The sequence below is a fragment of the Cheilinus undulatus genome, linkage group 7 (genome assembly GCF_018320785.1).
Source record: "Cheilinus undulatus linkage group 7, ASM1832078v1, whole genome shotgun sequence".
NCBI lineage: Eukaryota > Metazoa > Chordata > Actinopteri > Labriformes > Labridae > Cheilinus > Cheilinus undulatus.
Genome location: NC_054871.1, coordinates 12,231,628 through 12,251,810, shown reverse-complemented (window position 1 = coordinate 12,251,810; position 20,183 = coordinate 12,231,628). Strand labels below are relative to the sequence as shown.

Below are 20,183 nucleotides of genomic sequence, written 5' to 3'. Positions count from 1 at the left end.
TTTTTGACAATCTTTTCAACTTATTCAAGATATTTCATAAGTCAGGGAAAGGGCATACTGATATTTCTCTGGAGGAGTAAAAAAGTGAGGTTTTATAAAAATACAATCATCCTTCCACAGCTCTTCCCCTCTATGTATCCCCATCCCAATAGACAATGGGACACTGTTTCAGCCCGGGAGCCAAAATACTTATATGCACAATAAAAAAGTTAGACTTTCCACTGTCCACAGCAGAAGAATTAGAGTTCATGTAAATGTTTCCTTGCAAAAAAGTTTTATAACTTAAACAGAGAGACTGAGATTCATGGATCAGGGGTAATGCTGGATGTTCTGAACATTACTGTGGACATTAATCAATCATGTAGGGAACAATGGCTGCTCTGAACATGTGACCCGACCAGTAACACACATTGCGAGAGGGAAAAAAAAAACAAAAAGTAACACCTCCACCTCAAATAAGAAGGTATATCAGAATTCAGTTGGTAAACAATGCGATGATTTGAAACAGTGAAGAAAATTTTTTTATCACTGAATATGTACGTTATTTTTGTTGGATTAATCAGAAAATCAAGACATGAAATAAGAATATCACAGGAAAAGATAGTACTGATACAACAGCAGCTTTTAGTCTGAAACTGATTAACTGAATACCAGTAAATCATTAACCCACTTCTGCCTGCTGAACAGATCAGATTTCCCTCCAGACCTGCACACCAGACTCACAGTGACCCCTTGTGGTGAGATGCTGCTCCTACAGCCACAGAATATGACCCACAGTGTAAATCTTTGTACAAGTTATAAGGGATGAGGACTTCTGCATTAAACTAATCACTTTAATTACACACATGTATGTATTGATAAAGGTTAAACACGTCTAGCCTAGATGCAAAGATTTTTTCAATGTATTTAAACATTCATGTCTTATGAATGAAACGCCTGTCCCTCGCTCTGTTTGCCTGTGGGATTGAACGCCCTCCAAGTCAAACACATCACTGGAACTTTCATTCACAAATGTCTGCCTGCTGCCATCAAATAAACTTTGTCCTTGGCATCATTTCAACATCTCCGTCCTGTTTTGATTCCAAAAGTCACTGCAGAGACTGAGCGCAAACACAAGAGAACAAACTTCACCTTAAAAAACAGCACTGTCTTTTAGCTCCTGCCTGAAAACCTGCACAATGGATAAATCCTTCTGCACATTATTACTGCTATTTTCCCTGCTGTCCTTCCATCGTGTGTTTGTGTACTGCACGGATTTTGGTCTGACGCCAATTCAGCTCGCTCCCATCCCCTGTAATGACAAAGCAGTGGAGAAGCTCTCTCGCCTGGCTGCCACTTACATCAATGAGGATCGCACCGATGGCTACAAGTTTGCTCTAAACCGCATTGCAAACGTCCACCTGCATGCTCAGGTCAGTACAGAGACAAACTGCCAGTGGGGGAAAGCTGCCCGTGGTTTTTGTGATACTCTGTCAGTGGGTGATTTGTTCATGTTTAACAAGTAGGGTGGAAAGGTTATTTTCCCTTCAGTTGTTGAAATATCAAAACAAAGTCCCACACTGATAGACTCAACCAGCCAAGGCCAATCTGTGTGCCACTGGGATCCTACTTAGAGAGATTTGTGCTCTGTTGTTGAAATATTTCTTATCACAAGTAATCCTGAAAAAAATGTTCACAGTCTGCAGTCTGGTGGGCTTATGTGTACACACTAACTCCAATAGGATCAATTAATCCAAAGCATGTTATATAACATGCTTCTCTCATACAACAGTAAAGAGAAATCTGTGACATGAGTTATGGTGTAAATACCTGACATCTCCTGACATCTTTGTTGTCTGACTGACATAAGAGCATTTTGATGGTCTTACGTCAGTAAATAATATCGATAGTGGCCTCTGTATTTCAAGAAGTAAAAGTCCTCATGAATAGATCCGGGTAATCTCAGAGCACACAGACAATCATTGTCTATGTCTGGCGCTGACTATATATGAAATCAAAGTAAGAGAAATAAATGGTTAGCTAATATACTTTGTTGGAGTTAACTATACCCGGCCCACCAAAGTATTGTCAATGTATTAGAAAAACTGAATCTAGGGGTGCACAATACTATTGATATAATACTCAAAGACATAAGCTCAAAAAAGTTAGGTACTGGTATCTGCAGATATGAACATTTCTGCCAATATTCAGAAACAATATTTCAGCTGTTGATATTGGCCTATATTGGCTGTAAATATCGGACTTATGTATGGGTGACTTAGAGTTTTAGGCAGGAACCTAAAGACGTTCATCAGCTGAAGTCTTTGTTCATCCTCATTCTTTACAGCTCAAAGAATGTTCTAAGGACTTAAATTAGTTTTTTTCATCATTAAGCTTTTAAGTGTCTGTTGAGGAATTAAGTTTTAGGTCTGAAATACATATTTTTATATCAGTATTGATATCTGCTAAAGGATATTTGTATATCGGATACCCTGCAAAAATCCACTATCTTACATCCCTAACTGAATCCTGTTCTCATATCTACATTTTGTTTTTGGTCTTTTTAATTTTTCAAATATATCATAAAACATCAAGAACAACAACACAGGATAGTCATGAAAAAATGGCCTACACCCCTTTTCCTTGAGCACTGGATCATTAATGTGCTGACAGACAAACAATTGACAGATGTAACTGTTTAGGCACAGTCATGCCATTTAAAATGGCTGTCTGTTTACTGTTTTAGCAGGAGAACCCACCCCTGGGATGAGCAAGATGAATCAGCTAAGCTGACTTTCACTTTAACCTTTTTTGTCCAATCCATTAAAAAGTCCATTATAAACTAAACCAGATTAGAGCTCTCACAGCGGTCTCATGGCAAAGATATAGGCTTTAAAATGATGTTAAAGGCACTAGCAGTCATGTGTCTGCAAATGGTCAGTAAATTTTATGTTCAATTATAAATACATTCCTCAGAGAAAAAAAAAAGACCTACTAAGTACCAAGTAGTGTCCTTGATTGAGAACTACTGGGCTACATCATAGACACAGCCAGCGTGAAACCCTCACAGAATAAAACAACAACAAATACTTTTGTTGGTCCTCTGTTATCAATGAGGCCAACACAGTAAACGCACTGAAGTACAAACTTTTAAGTCATTAAATAAGAGGCTGTCCTTCCCCACTCCCCATGAAAAGGCCTTAAGGACCGACGCAACTGTCCATAAAGTTCAGGTCATTTCAGTCCAGCACCAGTGGGACAGCCCTTACACAGCAGCCTTTATAAGCCTCACGCTGTCAGTGGCTGAAGGCTATTGTTGCTCCGCAGAGGGATAGTGTAGGTTTTAAGAGCTTCGGTTCAACTTCATGACCTGAAAAGGCTGCGATTACACCTGCTCAGAGCTGGTATTTGTTATCAGTGCTATTTCTTAAATCAATACTGTCCACAGAGCATCTAAATGGGCCTTTAATGGTAAAAATAAACTAATAAGAGGGCTTTATATGAGAAATGTCATAGATTGTGCTACAGATATTGAAATTACATACTAGAATGGTACTGTTAGAGAATCTGAGCCTCCAGTGCTGTTTTTATCTCCTCTTCCTATTAACATGTGTTTGTTTTGTGCATGTCAGGGCCCAGCAGGCAATGTGTATTACCTGGACCTGGATGTCCTGGAGACCAAGTGTCACGTTGGCAGCCCAAAACCATGGAAACGTTGTGACATCAGACCCTTCATGGAAACGGTGAGGCACGCTCAACAAATAATGCAGCTGTTTGTATCCGCTCCATACAGACGAGGACTCTCTCTGACATAATGCATTTTCAACACTGCAAAAGGGCAAAGACACAAACTCTTATATAACAATCTGGAATATATATTTTAAAGTTTCAGGGCTAGTTATAGAAATATATAAGACATATTTAGGCCATCTTTTTTACCTGACTGGCACATGTTTAGATTTCACACCAGCCAATTTCTGCTAAGTTCACTTCAGCAACACAACATATGAATAAAAGATTGAAAGGATTACTGCTGGTGGCAGGCTTAGTTATAAGAAACATGTTGCATCTTTGATTGATTCACTAAATGACAATAACACAGCTCATACTTTTACTTTTTGGTACAACCAGCCCCTTATACTAAACTTCTACTCTTTATTCTGTCCAAACACATAAACCTTAAACCCAAAGGTCTGGGCCCCACAGTCTGTTAAAGACTGTCATTTGAGAAGCTAAACAGGCTGAAAAATCTTTAGAGTTTAATCTTTATAGCAAAGTATCTTTGTTTGTGATAACTCATAGTTTTTTGTGTTTTTAATATCTTTGCAGCAAATCTCTGGCAACTGTAACACCACCATCCTCCACACACCAGAGGGATATTCCTACCTTTACAGCTATGACTGCACTCTTGTTCCAGGTAATATTAACCTATTGCTTAAGTGTGCTATTTATTGCACTCATTAGCAGTTTAATAAAAAAAAACTGGCTGGCACAATAAGCCCTGAAAGGAGCATAATATCTAAATACTAAATAAGCACACAAGAGAGCGCATTACAACCCATGGACATAAACTACTGAAGGGAGTCAGACAGAGCTGCTCAATAAATCACAATTCTATCATTATAACAGAATGAGCATTCTCAATAAACACACTGCAATTCTGAATTTATTGTTCTAAATAGAAACTCATCTATGCAAACATGCAATGTTTACTTACTCTGCATGTGTCCATTTATGCAGTCACTCAATCTGCATGCACTCAGATAAAATTCAAACTGGCTATTAGCAAGGGATTAGCAATGATTGTCGAATAACTGAACAGTGATTTATTTATCAATAAATCAAAATTTCAGCAACTACTGACAAAATCAAAAACAACATTTTTTCCATTATTTTCCAAGCAATTGGTTGCAGTGTGGTGTTGTGGTAAAGGAGTAACTGTTAAATAATTAGGGTTGTTCCAATTCCGATGCCAGTATCAGAAATACGTCCGATACTGCTTAAAATGCAGCTACTGGCATCAGCAAGTACACAAGTTTATGCACCGATCAGATACCGTTTGGTTTAACTTTATATTTTGCTTCGTTTAGCCACGCTAGATGTTAGCGCTATAAACCGGAAAACTTTTCTTCTTCACTGCCGAAAAGAACCATGAAGAAGAACCAAAGGACCCACTGCAGCAGCAAAGAATGGTGGCTGTGTGACAGTTTTTCTCTGAATGTGATCGTTAAAATGCCTTCTAGACCGAAGCCGTCGTGCACAACAAGAAGTGACTTTCTATCAAACTTTTAAACCATAAATCGTTGCCCTTTACGTGTTTTTCCTCTTGAAGCTAGCTGTTGAGTCTTCCCATTGACGCTATTTGATTCTATTTGTTGAGACATGTTCTGAGTCAAAAACAGGTCTAAAATAATTTGCTAGTCTGCACAGTCAGTCCAGAGAGTTCCCACTGGTATCGGATCAGTACTCTGTATCAGCCGATACCCAAACTCCTTGGTATCGGAATCGTATCGGGAAGGAAAAAATGGTATCAGAACAGCCCTACAAATAATAGAATAACAAAAAAGTAGTAATGTCTGGTGACACAGCTGATGTGCTAATAACTATCACTGCTTTTCTTGACTTAAGAAACAATCTATCTTTCTGAACATTTTTAATGTAAATGATTAGTTTAACTACTTAATTTAGTATTATCAAGGAAAACAAACTCAGCACAAAAAGTTTGAAAAAATGTGTTTGTTAGATTATTTCTTTGTTTTCACAATGCTTCTTGGCAATAAATCTTTCACCATAAGAAGGATTGTTTACTTCCCTTTTAAATCGTGACGAATATGTAAGGGACAAGCATTTGTGGGATGAGCAGAATAGCTGTGTATGTGGGATGTGCCGTTGAAAAAATAAGCAAATCTTCTCTGCCAATGCCAAACAGCTTATTCTGCTGTTGCTATTTACTCTTATTTTGACACCCCAAGAAGACCGTTTTCTCCCCTTGTCAGCTCTTAAGAACCTTAAGCTGTCGTCTACAGATTTGCAGTAAGGTTTGCAGGATATGTCCGACGCCTCTCTGCCCAGACACCTGGAACAGACTGCATGCAGCCGATCTCCAGTCTCATAGGGCTGCCAGGAGGCCTGCCATGACTGCCCTTCACTGTAAGACCTGTTCTGGTTTCGGCAAAAAAGGCAGAGACAAGTGTGGAGATGACACAGAGAATGCTTTGAGTAACATCTTTTGGTGGAGGCAGTGTAATGGCGTTGGGCTGGATCTCCCTTACTGGAAAAACAAGGCTTGCCACCATCTGAGGCAATCTCAACGCAGACAGATATCGAAATGAGATTCTGCAACAAGTGGCAGTCCCATATCTGCACAGTCTGGAACTACACTCTATCCTAGAAGATGATAACACTCGCCCCCACAGAGCAGGGTTTATCAGAGACTACCTCCAGAATTTGGGACTGGAGAGAATGGAGTGGCCTGCCAGGAGTCCTGACCTCAACCCTATTAAACACTTGTGGGATCAGTTTGGCCGTGTTGTTTGTGCCAGGGAGGCCAAAACAACCACAATGGCTGACTTGCAACAAATTCTGGTTGAAAAATGTGATGCCATCTGACAGCATTGTGTGACCAGGCTGGTGACCACCATGAGGAGGAGGTACTAGGATGTTGTGGCTGTGTATGGTTCTTCCCCACAAAGTACAGAGGCTCCTGTTTGTTAAATAAAAACATTATTAAATTGCCAATATGTCTAATTTTCTCAGACTTCAGTCATCCAATCTACCAAACAGGAGTTAAATGGCAGAATAAACTTTTTGGCACTGATTTGGATTTGGCACATTTTTCATGGATGCAATCCACATACTCAGCTCTGCTGCTCATCCTACAAATGCATGTTCTTTACCATAAGAAAAATAAACCTAAGATTTATTGCCAAGAAGCATTGTTACAACAAAGAAACAATCTACGAAACACGGATTTCCTCACTTTTTGTGCTAAGTTTATATATCATTTTCAAATCAAAATTAACAAAAAGCATTGCATAATCTTTTAGTCAGATAACCCTGACTTTTCTTTATGTTTCCATCAAGATAAATGCAGAGCTACATCTCAATTAATCTCTCAGAAACTATGATTTTCTAAGAATGATATTTAGGGACTTTCAAAGACTAATTTTACTTGAAATGCACTTCCTACAAACAACTACCTTCTGAGTTGTTCTAATTCTGATATCAGTATCTGAAATATGCCCGATTCTGCTGAAAATGTAATAACAGCATGAGTGAGTACATGTGTGTATGCACTGATCTGATACCTGTTGTTTAACTTTATAGTTTGCTTCATTAAGCCATGCTAAATGTTAGCGTTAAACATTCTCAATCAGTTCTTCTTTGCTGCTTGAACACACTGCACACATGAACTACCCTTTTTAGAGCAGTGAAGAAGAACTCATTGGAGGTGTGTAACAGAGCAGGCTAAACGTCCGCAATTTGGAGGTATTTTACATTCAACGAGTAAAACAGCGACATGTACAGCATGCAAGGCTGCAGTGGGGGCCACCACTGTTGCCAAATTCAACACAAGCAACCAGATAAACGTTTGAAGATGCATAAAGGAGCACAATGATTTTACATCCAAAACAAAGGAGAAAAAAAAGACCCAAAGTCTGGTATCAGAATTGGTATGGAGAAGAAAAAAGGTATGGGGGCATCTCTACTTTAGAGTAACTGATGCAAAAGTTGGGGTTAAAATGCTTACATCGTTCTGGCTTCAAGATAACGCTGTTGCACATACATATGGCTGAAGTTAATAGGGTATTAAGATTTTTTTTTTCTGCTGGACTATGTCCAGCAGAAAAAAAAATCTTAATTACAAATTTTTCCAATATTATTCAACCCTAGTCTCATTGAGACATTTCATAGTGCAGTATCAGGGAATTACCAACCTACACAGCTTACAGTATGGATTTTGTAACTTAAACAAACAAATTTATGTCCTTCTCTTTGTAAAACTCAATACTAACATTTCTTAGATAAATCTGTTAGCCCTTGAATCTCATCAAAAACAAAAGGAGAGAAAATCAATCTCATAGCAGAGGTTTTTCTCTGTAGACATTTAATTTGGTCACAAACAGGTGTAACTAACATTATTAGTGATGGCTTACTGGCACAGAGAAATGGAGCTCAGCCTTAATTAATGTAATTAGTTGCATGTGTGCATATCCCACTGTGACAAATCAAATTGTCTGCCATGAAAGATATCAATTTGAGGTTTGTATTTTTTAATTATTCTGCCTCCACAGTGTTCTAATCAAACTGCACGTTTTCTTCCATTAAAACCTAAGACGTCAGTCAATCATGGTCTGTGGGCATCTTTAACGTGTACTATGAATGATTTAAAGCCAAAATTATTTCAAAAACGTGTGTGGGTTGCATACACGTTACAAAAGGAGCAAAAGTGAGAGGGAACTGTAGGTGGGGCTGCAGTGAGGGCTGGATTTTTCTGATTCAACAAACTAAAGAAGCCCCAAAGAGTTTATTTCTGGCATAACTGAAATGAATGATAGTAGATACACAAATAAGATTTAATTTAGTCATTAGAAAGTAAACATGTACGTCTTTAGCTCCTCTTATTCAACTACTTTCGCATCTTAATAGAAACTGTCCTGTTGCATAGCAATCCAAACGTTCTCTGACATTTCATTTGCAATTATTTATAACTTTTGTTCATGGAATGCCTCTTGTCCAATCAGAATTCTCGGCTATAGTGTGGCAAGTGTACCATACACCAATCACATCAAGTTACCACAGGAGACATCCGGGGATTTTAAGTACTTCAACCGGGCAAAATAAACTGCAGCGCCGCTAAAGTTGCCTACAGATATAGCAACGTTGGCTAGCTCCTCTAGCCTCTCCGAGTAGCTAACTCCAGGTCTAGCAGCAGCACATGGCAAATGTAGCTTGCTTTTAGCCAAGTTGAGGTGTCACTTACAGTATTAAAGCAGGACGTCCAAAAAGTCCTCCTCTTCATCTTTGTTGTTGTGTCATCGGCGAAATTGTCCTAACCGTTAACGTTTTCGAGAGGACAGTCTCAGGCCCTTGCTGCTGTTCCCTTCTTCCTTAATGGCGTCGAAAGTGAAGCACACCTACGTAAGTTTGTATTTTGCCTCACTGCCTTGAAGTTTGAGGTTATCTCAGGCTGGGAATTGTGTGTTAGGTTAAAACTCTTTCACACATGCGACCTGATTTATGATAGGAACCAACCAATAAATTTTACCTTACACAGCAGAGTTCAACGGTTACTGTCGTTGACGTTACTGAAACGTCATCACGCACGTGAAACCAAATATTACCAGCTTTTTTCAGGTTGATTGTCCGTCTCATGGTATAAATACATTATTATATGAATCCGTTTTACAGATTTAATTCAATTCAATTTTATTTAGAATGATTTAATTATATTTACTACATGAGGGAGAGGATATAAAATAAGGAGATATGGATATTTACATTCTGGTTAACTTTTAAAAAAAAATCATCTTTGTTTTATTTGTTTGTTAGTTTCTAATGCCACGCTTGGTCTTCAGTTGTGGTCTTTATAACAGCCAGACTTTGAGTAAAAGATGAAAGGTGGGGGGAAATGGTTAGGATCAGGTATTCACGGAAATTGAAAAAAGAATGTGGAAAATCAGATTTAAAAAACAGGGTTCAAACATAGTTATTGCTTAGTCTGTGTTTGGTAGTGTCACAAAGGATAGGCTATACTCTGCTTTAAAAGCCTGCTCCTGCTGCTTTTTACTTGATACCTGATGAGTCATATCATTTTTTTACATACAACATTTTATAAGTCGAAAATTCAGTGTAACATAGCCCATGAATCATCTACATCTGGTCTTTGCAGATCCTCCAGAGAAGCTCCAGCAGACTTGTCCAACCTGCCCTCTCCTGCTGCCTGTGGACAGCCCACAGGCCCTGAAAGCAGCACAGCTCACTCTGGCCTCATACAAGAGACAGTCCATGCTGGGAGCAGGACTGGGAGTGAAGAAAGTCACCAGAGCTTCAGCTCAGGTGGGACTGGATGTGTTTTTATTAACTGAAACAAAGCTACAGGGCTGATTTCACTGGACGTCAATGTGTTGAATGTTAACATTTATTGGATGATTAAACAGAAGACCAATCTCTGGGTGTACATAAGCAGAAAGCATGGTGCACCTTTTGTACTTCTGTGTGCTAGATGAGAATTGTACCTGCTCTGCAATAACCATTATGATGTAAGTGTAAAGAATAACTGTGGGCACTTTAGCCCTTACTGTCTGGCTGGACTTTTGTTTGGGGAGAAAACTAGAAATTGAAGGTTTGCTCTGGGACAAAGCCAGGTATATTGCTCCATTTTGAGCATAATTCACCTTAGGTAAGAACGTTTTTGTGCTCTAAAACCAAGATGAAAGCTGTTACACTGTAGCAAGTTTACACCTCTCTGTATTCTCCTATAATTGTGTTTATATGTGCAATATGGCACTTTCTTGCCATCTTATTTTTATAGGAGGTGCCAGTGAAAGTCAGCTTTGTGGAGTACACAGTCCAAGCGTGTCCGGAGGGAGTGACTGAAAGAGGAACCTGCCTGCGACGTACGCTCAAGTCTGATACAGAGGTACTCAGCAGTAAAGACACGATATAAAAACACAACAAAAATATGATTCCCAGTTTAAATCAACACTTTAGACATCAGTTTTAAGATTAAGAAAATGTAAAGTTGGTGCAAGAATTTAAAATGCAAACAAAACAGGAGTTGATGCCATCTTCTTTGGATACTTAAAAAAACACCATTAAACAACACTGTCAGATGATGCTCCACTAATATAAAAAAAACAGATTCCCACATTGACAGTCTGGCACCATTATTACACTAATTAATGTTGATTTTTAAAAACTAAACATCAGTTAGACAGTATCTTGTTTACTTTCACTGATGACATGACAGATTTATTTCTAGTTGTTAAAATGACTGCAGTAATTGCTTCTTTATTAGCCTAGCCTGACAGTTCCTCTCCTCTTTGTCCTATTTATATGAAGTATTGATATGTTTTTGACCAGCCCTGTCTATCATGTTGCCTTTGTGCTTACAGTTTGCCATAAGAAATAAATTAAATGTGTTGTCGTCTTGTCCCAGACTGCAGGTTTCTGTGCAGGATCTGTGCGTGGAGACCTACATGTCCATCCTGAGGTGCATGTGTCCTGTGAGATGTTTAAAGTACAGGTATGAGAAGCAGTAAAAATAGATTTTTAAAATAGTTAAATTTATATTTGCTTTGTACATGCAAGGACTTTACCTTGGTGTACAACAGTCGAAAGCATGTTGCAAGCATGATGAAAGGAAGCAGGGGAAAAAAATCAATCTAGTATAAACATACTGCTAACATATTTTCACATTTCTTGTTCCTTTTTCAAACTAGAACTATCACTTTTTCTCTGAAGAATTATTTAAATGAACTGTTTTGAATTAAACAAAGTAAATAAGTTCATACTGTCCCCACAAAGTTTAAATTTTTCCATGATTTCTTATTGACCGACAGGTAGAGTTTTAAGTTACCTTGACATGTTTCAACTGCTCACTCCCTGCAGTCTTCCTCAGATGGCTCACGTGATGTTACTGTGACGGGTCTTATCAGCTGATCCTATGCAGGTTTTGTCATCCTGTCTTGATTGACAGGACAACCTTTCCTCTTTTTCCTGGCAACTTCTTGTGGACAGTATTCCAGGTTGGGGCAACATGTAGGTTCCCTCATCCCAGTTTTTGGTCCTATAGGCCCATTTCTGAATCTTGATTGCTTCCCTTGTCAATTGTTGGTACTTGCTGCTCTCAAAACTAATAATCCTGGTATTTCCTCAGTCCAATATTGTAATTTTCCCTTTTGGAGTGATCTGATATGGCTGTTGGTTTGTTTGACAGCAGGGTTATTGCTGTTCTGTTGATCAAGACAGGATGACCAAACCTGTTTAAGATCAGCTAATAGGACACGACACAGCAATAGCACGACTCTTCTGAAAAAGACTGCAGATAGTCAGTAGTCGAAACACGTCAAGGTAACTTAAACTTGTCTGTCAACAAGGAAACATGGAAAAAGTGTTCTAATTTAAAGATCAGTCTCAATGTTCATCATTTATTCATGTGCACTGAAACTACGCTGAGCCCATCAGCCACATCAACCATTCATTTTACGCTTTAGTGCATTGTTTCCCAACCATTTTTCATTGGAGCCCCCCCTACATGTACCTAAAAAAAGCTGAGCTTCCCCAAGAACCAAGAGAGAAGAAAAATGCCTTATCAAAAGGCATTTGCATAAACTACTTAACTGCTTTTGATGGTTTTAGTCAGTATTTGCAAATCTAATTTTGGCAACCTCAGAGCCCCTGGTGTTGAAAAATGAAGCCATTGTGGAAGTGCATAAACCTGCAGTTCCTTGAGTGTCCACTTGAGGCTGGCTTTAAAAGCCCTGGAAGTGAAATACACACCCATTTAAAAAAAACCTCAGTTTACAGTAGAAATTAAAAGAAAAAAGAAAGAAAAAAAACTACAGGGTTCAAAATTGGATTTTGGTCAGAATAGCTCACATCTTCAGCTGGGCACGCCATAAAGAGGATGAATTTCTTTATAACATGCATTTTGATTTTAGGAAATTTTAAGAGCCATTTACAGTATGTGGGTATGTGGCTGGCCCAGAGACAGACTCAGGATGTAAAGGGTAGGTAAGGGCACTTAGTCACATTTTCTCCAATAAAAGGGCACCCTGGAAGGCACTCTATCATTTGTCCACTGTAAGGGCACTCTAGAGAGCACTTTAGGACATTTTGTCCACATACTCTAAAGGGCATTTTATCATGTTTTGTCCTCTGAGAGGGCACTGAGAGGTACTTCATCATGTTTTGGATACCCTATAGACATCCAATAGGATACCCCCAGTGCCCCCCTCTGAGTTCACTGGTGGGCTGGCCTGATTGATGTGCTAGTGCTGGGTAGCTGTTTGTAAAGAGTCTTAGCCTGCCTCATGTCTACCTCTTTGCCCTGTAATAGACTGACTGAAACTTATAGTTAGCTGGGACAGCATTTCCAGTGAGATGACCACCATTGTGTGGCTTCAAAAGCCCCCCTCAGTAACGAACAGGTGATGTCACTGACATCTTCCATGTCTGTTTACAGTCTACAGCCAATGTATGTCCTCCACAGGTTTGTGAAGTACTGTTTTGAAGCTCGAGGTTGTAACATTTTGATGGCTGGCTGTTTTTTGGATCCTAAAACCAAGATAATTGTAATCAATTGTGATCTGTTTTTGTTCAAAGTTTTAGTCAATTGTAGCAAATGTTTCAGTGTTATTTAATAAATAATAAATGTTCATGGTTATCACTTTTGCCATAATTTAGCTTTATTCTCTATTTTACTTTGAATAGGACCATCATGCAAAAAATAAACACCATCTTGTGTTCAAGACAACTCAAAATTAGTGATGCCAGAGAAAAAGGATTAGAAAAGTAAGAAGCAGGGTTATTTTCCCCTAGATGTGAATTCTTAAGATAAGATAATAATACTTTATTGATCCCCAGAGGGGAAATTCTGGCATTGCGGCAACACAACACAGGAGAAAGGTGGTAAAATTCAATACAACAGAATTGACAACATAAATAAATAGAAGCTAAATAAAAAATGAAACAAAGGAACACTTGGTATAATTAATGTTCTGTGCAGAAAGTAGCAGTTTAAGTGACAAGTGTTAGTGGAAGATGACATGATACACAGCAAATTACATACAAAGCAGGGATATGACATGAACATGAGGTAGTGCAAAATAGGTCCAATAGAATGGGATGTTACACATGCAGTATGGAGGAGTAAGATTATAAACTAGATGATACTAGGATATACAGATAACACAGTATGTAGTTTGGTACTGTAGTATGAATATTAATACCAAAGTGCATTTTATAATATAATATAATATATGCAGCATTAATGGCATAATGGCATAGGTTAGGTGTTTTTAAGAAATTAGTAGCATCTCCCCCTGCTGGCCATTGGAAAGAATATATCTCAAAGGCACTTCCTTTGCCCCACAAGTCTGTTAGTTACCCATCCCATGCCATGGATGATGAATGTTTTATGCACTGTTTGTTTGAGATTTAGAAACCTTTGAAATGATAATTCAACTTTGCGAATGAATGCCTCTGGCCATGTAATTACACTGTCATGTCTTCTGTGTTTAAATGTACGCTGTGCTTCTGTGCGTTTCAATGTATGTCTGAGATTTTAAATTGTATGCTTCTGTGCTGTAATTATGTTGTCTTCTCACTTTTCAGGGCTGCTCTGTGCAGCGAAATATTGCATGACAGATACTCATTTTGCAGTCAGCGAGAGGGAGTTTATTAAAAATATATAACTTTGTGTGATTTGTCCTGCAGAATGTGGACGTCCTCATACCAGTGCAGCCTCAGGGTCATGATCTCCCCCCAGACCCTGTGATCCCGACCTTCCCTGCTGTGATCGATGACCCGATTAATGATCCAGAGCCTGTTCCCTCTGATCCCGTACTGCCCCCTGTTTTTGAACCACCTCCGTTTGACCCCACGCCCATTCTCCCAGTGCCCACTGATCCCCCTGTAGTAGTTAACCCCTCTGACCCTCTCAGCTCATCCTCCAGTGAGTCCGCTGAAGATCTAGTTAACCAGCAGAGGCCACAAGGCACTGCTCCTTTTGATTCTTCCTCTGAGGAAGTTGAAGGCCTCATTGCTCTACGACCTCCCTTAAACTTCCGCTACCAAAGGCCTGACCGCAAGAAACGTCAGGCCCTGATGGAGATGTCACCCTCTCACAACCCTGTCTTTCTGGCTGATTTCCCAAGTGGGCTTTCTCCTTTCCGCTCATGCCCCGGCCCTTCTCGATACACCACAGTTTAGAGTCAGTCTGTTGGTGTTTGATTTATTCACTGAGTGGGTGGGCCGATAAACTGCTCTGCTGTCTACTCGCCTGAGGCTCGTAATAATTTGAGCTAATGAGAGGAATGCTTTCTCTTTTCACTGGCCCTGAAATTAACTCCACTGCTTCTGTAGTACTGCTCCCAATGCAGCCAAAGCTAAGACCAATACAGTGGGGCTGCACAGTAAATCACAAGGTTATCATCATCAGTATTAATACAAAAATTTACAAAAAATGCATTGCAAAGTTTGCATTTATCTTGATATATTTTAGTTAAATTACATGCACTCAGACAATGCTTTCTCTTTCAGCATGTGTACATTTTGCCTTGTTAATTAAGGCTTGTGTTATGAAGATGAAACCTTCTGACAGCTACATCCAGTTAACTGGTGCCAATTCAGTGGGGAAAAAATAAACTTTTGGATATACTTAGGATTCAGAAGAAAATAGCTATCACTTAACTTTAGATACATTTACTTGCATATTCTTACGCAAATATTAAACAATATCGTGGCACACTACATTTTCTACCCTCAGATTGCACATGTAGTAGTTAAAAATGGACAGAAAGTCTGAAACAATTAAATTATAATTGCCTAAATCAAAGTCTAAATGCTCATAATCAAGCCTGCATAACATCACTGCATGTTCCTGGAATAACTTTCTGTACTTTTCATGTCATTATATATATTGCTGAAAAAGGTGTGTGCTGTTTTTTCCCAGTATTCAGCCCTAAATTATATTTTTAGATGACTTCAATATTTCAAAAGTTTAACTAAACTTCATATATACTCATGTCAACTGTCAAATCTTTTTTTTTTCTGGATGTATTTTTGGTTGTTAAAGTAATAAAACTCTGATTTGAAAAGCTGAATAGGATGGTTGCTTACCTAATTTTCCGCTGGAGGTTTTATCTCTCCCCTCATGCTATTAGAAATGTAATGACATGTAAGAACTACTAAAAGGACAGTTTAAAAACAGACACAAACATAAAAAATACATTTTCTCTCATCAATTTCTGCTGCTTCTGAAAAGTTTGTGGCTACTCTGTCATATAAACACTAGTATTCCCTTCTGATTCTGTAAAAGTAACTGGAACAAAAGGGTTACTAAGAATTGGATTAAGAAAAAGTGTTTTTTTAGTCACGTGAAAATACAACTTAATCTTCATTTGTTCCTATTGGGTCAATTGATTGTGCAAGAGTGGGAAGCATAAAAACACATTGGAACACAGTCATAGAAGCACATTAAAACATGTAAGAACACATAAAATACCCATTTGTGCACATGAGCACAAAGTACATAAAACACATTTAAAAAACAAAACACCAACAGATTATTGATTAATTAATCAATACTGGACCAAGAAAAGTCCTAAATCTGGGGAAAAGCAAAGTGCAAATAGCTGACTCTTCCTACTGCAGTTAAGAAAGATAGCAGTGGGGATAAAGGAGCGTTTTTATCTGTTGTTTTAGATTGGTCACAGTCTGAGAAGGGAACCTGATGGGAGAAGCTCAAACTGTTGACGTGGGGGAGAGCTGCCTGACAGGATGGATTTCGCCTTGTTGTACGCCCTTTTGCTGTCCACATCCTGAAGAGGTTCCTGTATATCACAGATTATTTCTTTGTAGACTTTTAACACTCCTGATTTTTGTTTTTAATGTTTAGGGATCAAAACCAACAGATAAAAGAAAAAGTGAGCACCAGCTCATAAAAAGATCAATGTTGATCTTCTCCCTCTAGTTTACATGTCTCATGTTCAATTTACACAATCCAATCTTTTAGGAAAGATTTAAAATTCATTGTTGTGACAGTCAGTCTGGTTCTATTTACTTTCTTACTGTTTCAGTAGTAAGAGACGATGCATGCATACTAAATTGTATGGCTGAAGGTTCTGTTTCTCATCTCACTGTCTTTAAAAAGTAAGGCTATAGAAGAATAACTAAAGAGCAGATGCTCTTTTTTAAAATAATTAGTGGATTGAAAGAGGATTAGGTTGTTATTTTGAAGGTATTTATGCCAGACATTTGCCTTTGATAACTTCACAAGCAATGAATAATTAATAATGATAATGAATCATGAACTCGTTATTGGTTTTGGGAAAAACAATATTCTATTTTTTTTTTTTTTTTAAATTTCCTGGAGACCTGTAGTTTCCATCATTTATCAGCTCATTAAAACCAGTATAGAAGCCCCAATGATGGATAAATTCATTGAAATCTTCTTGAAACCTGCCCTTATACAGTTTAGCTTCGCAAATGAATTTGATAAAATTGTTGCAACCAGTGAAAAACCAAAGAGGACATGCAACCATACGTTTAATTTTATTCAAAGTCACATTTTTGACATTTTTATTTTTATCAAGATCTCAACTTTCTTTTTTTTATATCACTCTGTTTTCCCCTGATAACAAGTTGACTTCAGTTGATCAATTACAATGAACTTGTAATTGTTATTAAAATAAACCGCGTTAGCAAAAAACATTGGCGCTTGTTTTAAGGCTTCCATGCAATAGTACGCATGAAAGCAGCCTTTCCCAAAAATTAAGTATACTGGGGCCAGATTAAAAACCTAAAAATCTCCAGGGGCCCACCAAAACCAAGACAGCCTGGCAGTAGCTTTTTCATCTGGGATGCTGTGTATCTTAGAAAGGAAATACATGCTAAACCTTCAAAATAAAATGGGATTAAACTTCAATTAGGGTAAGGCTTTGGATACAAAAAGTTTAAGTAAAAAACCTGACCTATAACGCCTGATCACAAAATGTTTAATAAAACAGAGTGAACAGTGTGCTTACAGGAAAGGCCTGTCCTCCATGAAAACATTCTAGTGCAGCCAAAGTAGCTTAAATAGCTCTGTTTGCTGTGTAAGCTACATAGATAAAGGAGTTATGTAGCTAATGGAGCTAAAGCTAAGCTTACAGAGCAGCTATGATAGCTATGAAGGTATGCTGTCTACGTAGCTATGTTATATTTAGCAGTGTGCGCTTTAGCGTACGCAGCTAACTTTGCTACATTGGCTTATGTAACGTTAATTACATAGCCAGAGTAGCTATGTTAGCTTTAGCCAAAGCTCATAACGCCAAAGCAAGCCACCGTTCGTGTGACTACTTCTAAAACAGATTTATGCACAATTTCATCCTGTGATTAGACCTCTGATCATTTTCTCTTTTATTTATGAAATGTGTATTATTTTGTAAAGTTTGCAATGTGATTATTTCATGAATGTAGCAGCCAGACTTTGTTTATGAATAAAGTTGAATTTAAAAAACATATATATAATTTGAAATACATTGTTCTGGCAAACTATGGCATTTCCTCTCTGAGATATACGGTGTCTGTGAGAGTGGCCATCAGAAATGAATGGGTGGCAGCCTGACCCCTATTAGCAAAACTTTTGTATGTCCATATGAAACTAAAAGCATTGCTTCTTCCTTTTTACTGTACAATACTAGAAAGTTTTGATACAAATGCTTGTTTTTTTACAGCCATTGAGCTGACTGCTGAAAGCACAACTAACATGTTGCCATGTTTATTTTGTTTTCATCCGACATCTGCAAAGTCACCTCCTGGACGCTCAAATAAAAAATGACGCTTATGGTTTTTATTTATTGTTAATGACCACTAGTGGTCCACCTGCAAACCCTCCAGGGCCCACCAAGGGGCCACAGCCCACACTTTGGGAAGCACCACATTAAGGCATAGCACTGAGAATTAGACACTGGTGATTTGCAGTAAAATGCCACTAATTGGGGCATTAAGTGAACATTTGAGGAAGTGCAGGGTTTTTTTTTTTTTTTTTTTTGCCATTTTTGCATTCATTTCATTTTTCGACCACTTAGTTTTATCGAAGGCATAATTACTTTGATAGGATGCAAAACAATTGTAAGCACAGACACAGACAAGTGGCCATTGAACCACTTGGCTGCAGGCAGCTTTGCACAGATGTCCAGTGAGGTAGAGAAAGCACATGGTTTATTAGGGCTCAGAGCAGACACTGTTCCAAATAACACTGAGGCGAGAGACAAGTGTAAACATCTCATGAAGGCTTTAAAAGCTTACAAGTAACCGTAAGAGGATTTTAGTCAACACAGGCACTGAAGCTATAAGAAACCACAGACCAATATAAGGGAAAGAAGTGGTGGTGATGCCATGAGTCATTTCTGGGTGTCGTTGATCTTCAGTGAACACAGCATCCCTGTGTTTGTGAAACCCACCTACAGACAGGAACTTGCCCTCTATAAAAAGGCTCACCAAACATAAGCAGAGCGATGTGCAGTCTGCAGCAGAGACAAACACAGAGAGCTATTCATCAGGTGAAATACAGCCAAGACAGAGCAAACCCCACAGGTAGAGACAGACGCAGCAGTCTGTCTTCATTTAAAGGACAGTGGAAACTCCTTCGAGGACGACAGAGAACACACTGTTGACAGAGAGGACAGGTGGTTTGACTGATGACTTTAAAAGGCTAAAAAACACTTGGGAACAATGTGGGAGAGGCTATGGTACTGCTGTTATGCTGCACTTAGAGCCATTCACTCACCAAATTGATACTATGGCCATTAACCAAGGTTTGAATGGCCTGAGGAATAAGGATTAGACATCTTGTCTTTATCCTTGCATTTATGAACATCCCGGGCACTGTTTGAAGCCATGCTTTAAATTCATAAAACCCCAATTAGGACAGAATCAGAAACTGGTAGAAAATATGTGGCTGAAAAGGATAGTTAATTTAGTCTTTGAGTGTTATAACCTATCCTCAGTATTAAAATTAAATTAAATGCCCAGATTAAAAAAAGATATGATGACCTATGTCAATATAGCTTAGGTTCAAATGAAAACCCTTATAGTATGTTTATTAATTCTGATGATTGCTCTAGGACATCAGAATTTTATTTATTTTTTTTGCTTAAGGTGACAATTCAAACAATAAAAAGCTTTTATGTTGGAATCTCAAAGTATTTAACTAAAGCTTTTGCTGCTTTCAAGCCAATCCAGAAAATTTCCAACTCATGATCCATAATATGTATTTGTATTTGGTAATAAATATTTTGAGCCTCGTTTGAGCTTGAAATGTTCAAAACATTGTTCGGCGTATGAGACATGAAATGATGTCGGAGAAATCAGGCAGTAAAGAGCAACTTTAACAGCAGGGGGCGGAAGAGACCTTCAATGTGACTACAGCTTCTGGCATTGAGATTATTTACTCCTTAAGCACGTTGAATATAACTGCTAATTATCTGTGGTGG

At 38.4% G+C, this 20,183-nt stretch overlaps 1 protein-coding gene and 1 long non-coding RNA gene across 8 annotated transcripts in view; one reads left to right on the top strand and one right to left on the bottom strand.

Annotated features, from left to right (window-relative positions):
• Positions 1-9,119, bottom strand: part of LOC121512359 — a 98,918-nt gene extending 89,799 nt beyond the window's left edge. For all 7 annotated transcript variants that reach the window (XR_005992099.1, XR_005992101.1, XR_005992103.1 and 4 more), the window contains exons 1-2: positions 8,963-9,119; positions 3,636-3,807 (exon numbers count right to left, since the gene is read on the bottom strand). This is a non-coding gene — a long non-coding RNA (uncharacterized LOC121512359). The remainder of the gene's footprint in view (positions 1-3,635; positions 3,808-8,962) is intronic.
• On the top strand, positions 1,086-15,967 carry si:ch211-262h13.5 (uncharacterized protein LOC571127 homolog). Its single transcript, XM_041791591.1, has 7 exons — positions 1,086-1,412; positions 3,612-3,722; positions 4,309-4,396; positions 9,872-10,038; positions 10,514-10,621; positions 11,141-11,227; positions 14,422-15,967. The coding sequence occupies exons 1-7, from the start codon at positions 1,179-1,181 to the stop codon at positions 14,914-14,916; spliced, it is 1,290 nt and encodes a 429-aa protein (XP_041647525.1). The 5' UTR covers positions 1,086-1,178; the 3' UTR covers positions 14,917-15,967.
• Positions 15,968-20,183: the final 4,216 nt, after the last annotated feature.